Genomic DNA, 12,263 nt, shown 5'->3' on the forward strand with positions numbered 1-12,263 from the left:
ATAACTTTGTTCACATAACGGTTGCTTGCAATAGGCAAAACAAATCGAGATAGATATAGACAAATTTAAACATAAATGATCAGAATGAAAAGAGAAATCGAATAAGCGGTGACTGTCTGTCCGACCGTCTGTACACACGATAACTCAAGTAAAAATTTAGATATCTTAACGAAGCTTGGTGCGTGTACTTCTTCCGGGCGTAGGACGGACGGCATTGAAAATGGGCAAGATCGGATAATAACCACGCTTACCTCCCATATAACTGTAGTTTTCAAAAATACAGAAACTGCGATATTTAAGTAACTACTGAAGATTATTCGTTCAAAATTGATATTTACAATAATTTTTAAACAAAAAATAAGAATATTATAATTTTTTGGAAAATGGGCGTGGCACCGCCCACTTATGATCACATATATGAATCTCGGTAACGGTTCTACCAATTTGTACCTAACTCGGTATGGCTATTGTGCTTGTCACATAAAAGCAAAACGATGAAAATTATTAAAATGGGACTAAAATTACGGTCACTTTTCATATAACTGTAAATTTGAGAAATGCTTGAAACTTCGATATTTCGAAATTTAACGACGCCAATCTACTCAAAATTGAAAAGGAGTAACATTATTTGGAATTTTCGAAAATGGGCGTGGTACCGCCCACACGACTGTATAAGTTTATCTCAATATGTGTAACTGAACGTTCTATCGAAGATGTTTAAAATAGGGGTAAAACCACCCCTGCTTACCAGGTAGCGGTAGTTTTCGGAAAGGTGAAAAACATATATTTAATACTTGGTTCGGGTATTTAATGGTCGGCTCCGCCCGAACTTAGACTTTCTTACTTGTTTTTATTGTTTTTGGACATAAAACCTGGAACTAGACCCATAATAATAATAATAATAGATTGGCGCTTACACATATGTTAGTGTTTGGCCGAGCTTCTCCTCCGATTTGTGGCGTGCGCCTTGATGTTGTCACACAAAGCGGAGGGACCTACAGTTTTACGCCGACTCCGAAAGGCGATTGTATTTTTATGAGAAGCTGTTTTTCATGGCAGAAATACACTCGGAGGTTTGCCATTGCCTGCCGAGGGACGACCGCTGTTAAGAAAAAACCTTTTTTCTATATTTTTGCGATGTTGCTTTGACCAGGGTTTGAACCCAGGCATTGTGGAGTGGAAGCGCGCACTGCTTACCACTACACCACAGCGGCCGACCCATAGGCTAACATAAGTCTTTGAATAACAAAAAATTTGTATATTGATATCAGGGGCGCACCCAGGAATATATTTTTGGAGGAGTTTTTACTTCTGAAAATTTGCTTCAGAAAATATGATCTTTAAAGTACATTTATGAAAGTTTTATGTATGTACAGTATGTAATAAACAAATAAACTTTTTGAAGTTTCATAAATTGCACTTTATTTACATAATATTAACAAAGAACTTAAACATTTTTAACCGACTTAAAAAAAGGGAGAGGTTGTCAATACGTCGGAATATTTTGTCTTTTTCTATGTATGCTACCGCATTCCTTTTGACCACGTAAGCCGATTTCAATAATTCTTTTTTTTCGGAAAGATGGTACCTCAAGGGTCGTCCCATAATTTGAAAACTACTTGTTTAATATAAAGTTCTATAAACACACAAGATACGCTCACCTTTCAAAAGTAATAAATAAAATAATGTAAAAAAAAATGTTTTTTAAAAACAGGCTTTTATTTAACATGTACAATCAAAGGAATAAAATAAAATAATGTAACAAAAGATTTTTTAGTAAGAAAATGTTTTTAAAACTGCACTAAAATGAATAAAATAAAATAAGTAAAGCTTTCGTTAAAGTTACTAAAAGCCAAATGATGAAAGGAATGAGTCGAACTCTAACGAAAATTACTAACAATTTTTATTAACTTACTTTGTTTTTAAAAAGATTGTTTATAAATCAGATATTATTCTTTGAAATGCAGTGGCGAATCGATAACAGATTCAACAATGACAAGGTTGTTAAAATATTTTAAATGGCACTAGAAGAGCGATTGAAATGCATACTACATAACAAATGTACGTGTTTACTGAATATGTTATTTTTTATCACACACGAAAATTATAAGAAAACAAATTATTGTTTCCAGTAAATCGGAGGATCTCAAAGGTTTTAACCGCAACTTGAAGAAATTAATGGCAAACCCCCAGCGCGCAGATTTTTCCCCCAGCCCGGCGGCTCCTAGACCCGGACATTTGACAAAGCTAACCGTGCGATTTTTCACGTAATTCACTCCGAAGGCTTTATTAAAACTATAAACTATGCAAATTTTTTGCAATTTTTTTGGTTTTTCGTAATTTGTTCGAAATTTTGAGGGCGTAGAAGTCAAACGAATCCCAGATTCGTGTTCAAAGAGTCGAATTACATGTCGGTACGTGGGTCTGGTTAAAAGAACGCACCAAATTTTTATGTGTGCTATGTATACTCTAGCTATTATTCTGATCTTTTTGTTTACCTGGAAGTCGTATTTTAAGTATAAAACCCAGCAAACAAATTTATTTACTGCCGTCAAATTCCGTTTTCTTAAATGGTAGGAAAGAAGCAATTTTTCTAGGTTTTTGTACCCCCTCTTGGTAGGAAAGAAAGTTTTTCAGTGGTAACCCTGGTTATAACGCGCAGTACCATACCGCTGCTTCTTGGGCAAGCCTTTATAATGAAAACAACTCCTATAAAGATTTTATTTTATTGCTTTAAATAGAAAAAGTGTAAAAAATGTAAACTGAACCATTTTCCCCTAAGCTAAGGGCCCGTTGTTAAATGTATGGATATCAACAGCACATCATTATCGACGATTTCGACATCATGCATATAACATGTGATCGATAAAGCAGTTGTTGTATTTAACCGGAGCTTTTACCTCCGATTTGTGTTAGTCAGACATTGAATAAACCTCCGATTGGTGTTAATCAGACATTGACCACTCCGGTATGTTAATTATAGACAATTATTTTCCGTTTACCTTTACCATCCCATGGCACACAACTATGCAGCATTATCCACATCGCCTTAACAGTATTCAGAAGAAACACATCGTACTCGGGGCTGCCAACTTGGCTCAAACCGTCCCATTTTTGGCCGTATTTTACTTCAAATGCCACTTAATTTTTCAATTTGGCACTTTTGAAAAATAATAATATTTCAATTCATTTTTGTGAAATCCTTTGCTTGAACTTCTTTTTGTCAACTAAAATTGACAAATACATAGTTTAGGAAGAGCCTGCCTGAAACTATACAAAAAAGCAAATAAGCAAATGGGTGTATAGAATTGACAACAACAACCATGCTGTCGAGTTTAAATAGCGGCAAATCAGCTGCACTTGATAGTAGTTGGTTGAATAAGGAAAATGAATTAGCAACAATCGTGGTACAAAACTCAATAAAAAAAATATTAAAAATAAAAAATGTTAATAAGCCACAATAACACTGACAAATAAAATTTTCTAATTTCTATAGTGTACTTACTTTGCATTGGACTTTTGTTTTAGGAATGTGTTTGTATTTTAATGCTAAATCAGAAGAACAAAAAAGAATGACAGTTTTTTGGCACTTTTATTTTTCTATTTGGCACATTTTGGCACTTTTCTATCCTCAATATGGCACTTCATAGCTAAGTATTTGGGGCAGCCCTGATCGCACTAACTAATTTTTTCGCCTGCGGGAGTGTAGAAGTACCTACACGGTTAAAAATTTCGGTTTTAATTTTAAACTTTTTGGACTACATATATGACCAAACTAAATTCAGTTTCAAATACAAACCTTCCAAGTTTAAAAAAAGAGAGCACATATGTTGGGTTTAGAATTTAAACAATTTGGTTTAAATGTTAAACCCAAACATTTTCATAATTAAGAATAAAAAAAAAACAATCTTAAATTTCATGCTCCGTCTGGTTGGGATTGAACCCGGACAGCCTTGGTAGCAACCAATTGTATCAAGCATATTTGCACACTCAGCTACAGCCACGTATGTAAATGTGCTTTCATATGTTGGGTTTGAATCAGCACCACAATTTTAAACCAAATTTTCTATATATGAAACCTAGAAACTAGAATTAAAACATTTTGGTTTGATTTTTAAACCACGAACTTTTTGGGCTAAAATTTAAACCAGAATATATTAAAAATTGCGTAAAACTATTGACTGGTTTAAAAAGTAGACTATAAAAGTTTAAAAAAGGCAGTAGTCCCAGCGCGGTTTAAAAATTAAACCCAAATTTTTGACCGTGTATGTATATACCCTTTTAAGATGCATGTATGTGAATTATGCGTGGCTTTTATTGTATATCTGTATTTCACAAACTCCCTGTGTAAGGAAACCAACTAATGTAATTTTTAAAAGAAGTGCCTAAACCTAACAGTTTGGAATGTTAAATACTGTTGAAGGTAATTTAGGGTATTTCCGGTTACTAGCGCCTTAAACTATACTTATTATTTACTACCGCTGGCGGCTTTAACAAATTTATAGCGTTTTTACGTTCTTTGGCAAATTACGCTCTGTTAGCCATAAATTTTACAATGTTTTGACCGCCTTTGTGTCAAGACCCCTGGACCATCTAAGGAATTCATTTATATTTTAAATTGCGTTGTCATCGTGATTGGAACTATGCTGAAAATTTCAAGTCTCTACCTTGTCGGGAAGTTAGTTTGAAATCGATTGGAAATTTCCGCGATATGACCAGGTTAAATAAAAGCGTGTAAAAAAATGTTAAAAAAGGGTTTTAACGTTCATTTTCCTCGATTTCTGGTTTCTGGTTTTCGATGGAGATGGTGATTTTTCACGATTGCTTCATTTTGTTTAATACTTCGAATACCGAAAAAATTAACTGAACTTGCATTTTTATTATCTAGGTCATTTTGGTGGAACGAAATCGAAGTTGGCAAATTAAATCTTCGAATCCTTGCTAAGTACATATCAGTGGTAAACTCTTTTAGGCTGTAAAGTGTAAAAAACAACAGTTTTAGGACCATGTTTTCATTCCCAGTTAAACTTTTAAGAGCTCTCGAAAAATTCGTATAAAAAGACGCACAAGAAATCGAAAGGAATTTTTTTCTATCAAAATTTCTTAAATCAGTTTGCATCTCTCAAAAAAAAAATGCTCGTATATTTATTTCTCCAAGGAAATTTACAGCCAAAGCAAAGTGCTTTTTCAAGCAGCAGAAATAATAAAAACTATTTCTTGTGATTTTTCTTGAGAGTTGGATTCTAAGCTTTAAGATACAATTTGTATTTGAGGTTATTAACTTTAGGGGGGTTTTGAACCCCAAACCCACCCCTTGTGTACGCTAATGCTTACTATAATATTTATTGATTGTGTTTTATGATTTTCTATTACATTAGTTATGTCTCTGGTTATTAGACTTATACTTTAGTAATTAAAGGAAAACTTCCAAAAATACTCAAAAAATACTTGTGAAGGAACATTTTACTTGTTCAAGTTTAACACCGTGATGCTTTTTGTTTTCCCCTCTTTTTCGGAAAATTTTTTGTTTGAATACTTTTTTATGTACATATACGACGATAATATCTTCCCTTCTCTTCCTTAACTACACTCTTTGAAAACGTATGATGAGATTCCATATCTGTAAAAAGCTTCACAGTGAATAAAAATGATTTTCGATGCAGACCTTTAGTACATATGTAAGTATATATGTAGTATTGCGATTACAAAAACTCAAAGCACGTTCACGCTCGAGCCCCGTCCCCGTTTATGCCATGTTTTTTTCTCTCAACCTTATACGAGTATCTCTCTTGCTCTGATAAATATTTGAGAAACTTAGCACAAATCGCTACCAGCAGCCCAACCAAACGCAGACTTCGCGCAGCTTATATCAAGCAATGGACCCATGCAGAGTTAGAGTGCGGCTCTGACGCGTGACTGTGCATACGGCACAGTAGGAGACCAACCAGCAACGCTCCCCGTCGCAATCACAACCACCGTGTTTGGATTATGTGCTTACTCAGTTCAAAAGAAAATGTGCAATGTGATCTACTCTCTAGAGGGCGGACAGGCAGGTAAGTATTTTCTTGTTCACTTAGTCAATTCACCGTTTACACGGCACTGCATACGAACGATGGTTTGGGTATCAAGTCATGAAGTCAAGACTGCTACGCAACATGTTCTGAAGCTTAGAGAAAATTTCACTTTTACCCACACCAGCTAACAGAGCAGGGAACAACAAGCAATAACCCACAAAAGGAGGACAAAAGTAGCAACATGTAAATGTATGTACATGTGAATGTATATCGCGTACATATAAGTAGAACTATAAAACTGTGTACTGCGATATTGGTTTCGGCGCCGGAATCGGGGGCAGCGGTTAGATTGGCAATGGAAATGGTAGTGTGACACAGCTGTCAATACCAGTTTCATTATGAAAAATGTGGGTTGCAACATGTATGAGTCGAGACTAAGAAACGTGTGTTGCTGCAACGTGACCGCGTTTACAATAGTAAAACACAGAAAAACATGCGCACTGCTGTGGCCGAGTTTGCCGTTTTGCCTTTGGCGAACTGTGATAGAGGTTCACTTGTGAAAGCTTTTCTATTTCAATTGTGTTTCAACAGTCGAGGTTAACGGTTGTGCGAGTTTCTGTTTCGGTAATTCAATATTCCTATCATTAAAGAATACCTTTCTAACCACTTGATCAAAAATGTAACTTAGTAAATAGAATCAACAGCATTGTATAGAATCTCCAAATCCAATTACGCATACAACACAATAGGCGCGCAGAGAATTTGATGGCACTTGGCTTCTAGAATACGTATGTACATACTCGTACATAAACATAATTATTTAACTACGTTGCGCCCTACATGTGTCTGAATATTTGAAAAGTATACAAGTCAAAAATAGTTAACATTTAATAATACTAGATTTGAACTTTTCCAGTTTCATGAATACATAAGAATACATTTTCATGTGCGGTGTTGACTTCAATTTCCGAAATACATACATATACATAGATATTCTAAATATTAAACAAATAAAAAGAAAACTTCTACGCTACTGCAATATCTAATATGAACGCATGTATATCTAGTAGAACAACTGCAAAGTTAACTTAAAAAAATTAAGTGCTGGAACCAACGTTTTTAAAATGTCTATTGTTTGCACTTTGGAGCCAAAGGTAAATTTATTTAAGAACTCGGCGGCCAAAAATGTGCTTGTTTTGAAAAATAATAATGTGCTAAAGTCCGTAACGTTCACATCATCTAGCGGCGCAGCGGTGGATGCCGGTGAAAGTTGCAACGATAACATTTACAGAAAGGATAAAAGTACGTTTAAGAAAATAAAGTGCGCAATAGTTTTAATATACATTTGTATGTATATTAGGGTTGCCCTTATTTTATTTTATCGGATTTTGTGAATATTCATGAAAAAATGTGTTATCCAAAATTTCAGGTCAGTCGGAGAAAGTTTAGGCGTGCCGACCGCCACCAACCCCCACCCCCCCAAAGTTTGAATTAAATATGTTCTCTTCTCCGGGGCCGCTGCATACAAGTGGATGCTCAAAAGTTTATAACCGGTTTTTCCCACTTAAAGAAAATGTTATTGTGTGTACAAAAATTTAGTGAAAAAGAATAAAGATAGATCATTCTCCATTTATTCACTTACTTCGTGTTCTTAGCTCTGAAAAATAAAATAATTTTACATTGATAACACCGGCACACAAAAAAAGTGTTGTGTGCTTTTAGACAGACCCACCTACCGACATATATTTCGACCCACTGAATCCGAATCTGATGTCTGTTCGACTCGTACGCCTTCTAAATTTCGATATAAGTAATTGCGAACATTGTGAAAAAATTGCAAAAAATCCGCAATTTACTCAAATGAGGATGTACGAGTCAAACGGACCACAGATTCCAATTCGGCGGGTCGAAGTACATGTCGGTATATGGGTCTGGTTAAATGTACAGATCACTTTGTTTTCACGATCTTTAAAATCTTTATTTCGCGCATCCTGTGCATTTCACTTAGTTGTCCAATCGGTAGAAGGAAATTCAATACAATTTCGGCACCATGCATTAAAATTTTGTGCACCGTTGTTGTCATTGAATGTCAAGGATGAAATCCTGCAAGTTTTTTCTAACCAGACTTTTTCGGATTCATAAAATCTGTTTTTGTGTTTACCACATCTATTCCAGTTTAAAGTAACGCAACTTTTGAAATTGACCAAAGATTGTTGCAGTTTATTTCTTTTCGAGACTGGCCAGCTGGTTTGGTTAGAAATATACTCTTCCACATTTCCGAACTTGCTTTGCATTAATTTAGAAGGACTTTTAAATAATATTTTAAACAAATCCCGATTTTTAATGAATAAATGGGTGCCGTCTGAAATAAACATTATCAGTATTGAAACAAAGAATAAATACAGACGGTACGTAATATTCTAATCCATTTAGTTGGAAGCTTTAGTGAACACTTCCGCGTGGTAAATTTTTTGATAAAATAATAGAATACACTTTTATCTCAAAAGTGCGTAATATTACCAGTGTCGCCGCGAATCATTTTTAACGGTAGCCAAATTCCTTTTAAAAAGAGCTAAAAAAATGCATTGGGGCTAAAAATGGTAGTTAAAATAAAAAAGGGCAAAAAAAAGGGTATATTATAGGGCAAATACACGACACCAGCTTGCTGGCACTATCAAGAGATTGTGCCATCAGGCTCGAGGCATTTAACATACCAGCATGCTGGTCCAATATTTATTTCTTTATAAATGAGGGCCAGAAAAGACTGAAATGATTAGAGCCGAAATTTAATAATTTTTTCACAAACACGGCTTTGACTCATATACTAGTATATATCACAAGAAATTACCGGTAAAAAACTTTTTACTTAAAATATTGAACTAATTGTACCATCCACGACACCGGCATGCTGGTACAACCACACAACAAGAACATACACGGTCAATCGGCTGGCACCAACACTTAAAACAAACACAAAATTAAGCATATTTAAGGCTGTAAACTTATCTATTTTAAAGTATAGTTAAACCGTTGATAGATAACTTAACTGCCCTAACACTTTTAAAGTTTGTATAAAAACGTAAGGAACATACAATACATATACACACTAGGGTGGTCCAAAAATGCATGTGAAAAGGTAAAGTCGGAATTTTTATGCTCTCACCCCTAGGATTGTTCTATACCGAAAAAAATATACCCCTATTTTTTTTTTGAAATCAAAAATTTTTAGAAGTCGCTCAAACCGCCCAAGTTTTCCTTGTATTTTATATGGGAAAAAACAACTTTTCGTAGAAATGGTATAGAATTCTTAAAAATCAATATTTTTCTATCGGAAAACTCTGTTTGTCTGCAGGAGATTCCCATTAATTGTGACCAATTGTTTATTTAACCATTTGATGTTTAAATATTTTTATTCTAAAATATCTACATTACTTGTCAAAAACATTTGCTCATATTTGCAAAAATCCTTTCAAAACAAGGCCAACAAAATAAAATGAAAAACAACTCTGCCACACTGTAAAAGCTTGTTGTTTTTCAATTGCTACCAGATTTTTCGTTATTACACAGTTCTTGCACAAAATATTTGAACAAGTACAGTTATTCTGGCAGGTCCTGAAATTCACTTCCAAGTGCAAATGGCTCAAGTCCACTTTTTCGATCCAAATTTTGGTGTTCTGTATTTCTCGTGGTTCATGTCAAATGAATAAATTAGTTATATTTTTCGTTTTCAACATCTCTTTCATTCTGCAAATGAATCAGTAAAAATATCGGGATCCCGGAGCTGCAATCTCGGGATTTCGGGACATGGAAAAGTGTCCGGGTTCCCGGAATTCCGGGATTCTGAATCCCGGGATTGAATGCCCTAGTTCAAATAGACGAGTTAAACATGGTAAATGGGCTTAAATAAGTTAAATGAACAAAACGTGTTCGTTTAAATCGCATGCAATTGTTGTTCGGAAAATTTAACCATTTAAATCATTTAACTCTTCTGAAAACCAGTTCATCGCAGAGTTGTTTTAGAAAGCTTTCTGCTTCAGCCAATCAAAAAGAGCCAAAAACTTTCATTCCACACGCAACTTTTAAAAAATGTATATTTTCAAAAATATTTAAAATTAAAAATTATAAAAAAAAATATCAGAATTGTATGCATGTCTGCCGGCCAAAAAAGAGGCCAAGACGATAATTAATTATTTCCCATCAAGCCTCATCGTACGCAGAGATAAACAGTGCATATGAACTCAACAGTTTGAAGTCTCTAATGGTGATTTCGTTTCTTGCAAAAAATGTTGCCCTTCCCCGGTGCAAAATGTGTTTGATGTTACACTCAACCCTGTAAAAGAACATGTTTTTTGCTTTCTTATCCGTGTTTAGCTCACGCATTTCGTTTTCAACAACTATTTCAAAAAGGGCCGTCGTAAGAAAACTCGGGCCCGAGACTAAAAACTCACTGTCCCCTATATATAATATCTGGTTCATACATATTCTGAGGTATCAGACAATACAAATATTAACACGAATCTCCTTCTCCCAAATATGAAAATTCACTTAATCCTGAGACACCCTTAAATTAATGAAAATCAAAAAAGCATAACATGAAATTAAGGGTTGTTTATATTTAAGGGAGACCATTTTTTGAATTATACTTGCTTCTCTTCGATTGCCTCGCATCACTTTGAAGTTAGTAAAAAAATTATTCCACAAAATAATCAGAGATTAACTTTCTTAATGAAAATAAAGTCGACGGCATTTTTTAATGTAATGTCCAATACATCAAAAAGTTTTTTGGCGCTGAATCCACCAGGCTAAAAAATGGAAAAATCTGGTTTTCTTCGAGCATGTTCGGCCTTCTTTACAATAAAATAAAGCAGTTTCCTTTACTCTTAATTATCCACGTGTTTTCGGTGCAAAACTATTTGTAACGTAAGGCTTTTTTACTAATTGAATTTTCAGTTAAAGTTATTTTTTATTTAGTTAGATATAGGGCTCATTTGAAAGCAACATTCTAAAAATTGTATATTCTTTCTAACCCAAAAAGGCTAAGAAAATAAAAATTACGTAAAAAATAAAAAAAGCGAGAATTGAATTATTTAAAAAATAAAATTAAAAAAAATGTTTAATATACCACGCTTTTATAAATGGACCAAAAATTAGAAAATAATATTTCTCAGACCTAAAATTTCTACAGAGAAAGTATAAGTTTGAGATCGATTTTAAGCGGTCGTTATTCATATAGCCACATACATACATTCATATATTACTTTTCATATCAATTCAAGTGTATTACATGCGCCCCACGCTTTTCATTTTCAATTTCATAGATTGTTTATAATGACGTTTGATAAATTTCAAAATCAAAAGTTATCAAAACGAATTCTATGGGACTGAGAAATATTATTTTCTAATTTTTAGTCCATTTATAAAAGCGTAGTATATTGATTTTTTTTATTTTAATTTTTTTCTACTTGTTTGCGTTGTCTGTATAAAATTTTGCAATAGATATTTAAATAAATCAACTTGCAATGAAAAGAGAACAGAAGACTATGCAAGCAAAATGTTTTGTGTTTACGTTAAGTATATAGGCAAATCTAAAAAATTGGTAACCTTGGTGTTATTTAGCTTTATTTTCACTGTTGGAAACTATATCAAGCTGGTTGCTTTTGGATATAATTCATTGACGTGTACTTGAAGCCTCAAAAAAAGTTTGGATCAATTTGCTGCATAATTTGTGAATTATAGGTGTTTAAATTAAAAAAATAATGAAAACAAGTGAATTTTTTATGTAACTTTTAAGAGGGGCAAACTTAATTATGTCATAAATTTTGAAGCACACCATATTCTGATTTGAAATTTAATGGGCATTTAGCATGGTACAATAAAAACAGGTAGAAGCCAAATTGACATCAAACCTACAAAAGTCAAAGTTTTCGGGAGAGTAAAAATAAAAATGAGCGTGTGTAAGGAAAAATAAAAAAATACATTTCACTGGTTGACGTTTTTAAGTATATTTGAAGTTTATTCTTATTTATTTATTTTCTTTAGTTAAAATTTGAAAAAACGTGTATGTTGTTTTCTGTTTTTGTTTTATGAGTTGCAGTGTTGTTGGAGGGACTTTTCGGCATAAGGGTCATAGGAACAGCACTTGGCTTCAAACGTGCCTTTCCTGTACCTCCCGGTGTATTTGTGGAATCTACTTCTTTAAAATGTTTAACGCACAGCAAGGCATTTCACTGCAGCTCTGCCCACAGCTGC

General features: G+C 33.9%; 1 protein-coding gene across 2 annotated transcripts in view; it reads left to right on the forward strand.

Moving 5' to 3' along the window:
* The window catches only part of vri (nuclear factor interleukin-3-regulated vrille), a 243,224-nt gene that overhangs the window by 116,605 nt on the left and 114,356 nt on the right, over positions 1–12,263 (forward strand). Inside the window, exon 1 of one of the 2 annotated variants that reach the window (XM_017609109.1) lies at positions 6,848–7,316. The exons of the other annotated variant lie outside the window; for it this stretch is intronic. Within the exon in view, the coding sequence (XP_017464598.1) occupies positions 7,139–7,316 (178 nt within the window). The 5' untranslated portion in view covers positions 6,848–7,138. Of the gene's footprint in view, positions 1–6,847; positions 7,317–12,263 lie in introns of those variants that run through there. 2 annotated transcript variants of the gene reach the window in all.

This window comes from Rhagoletis zephyria, unplaced genomic scaffold (assembly GCF_001687245.7).
Source record: "Rhagoletis zephyria isolate East Lansing unplaced genomic scaffold, Rhagoletis_zephyria_1.1 Rzeph_scaffold_00190, whole genome shotgun sequence".
Taxonomy (NCBI): Eukaryota; Metazoa; Arthropoda; class Insecta; order Diptera; family Tephritidae; genus Rhagoletis; species Rhagoletis zephyria.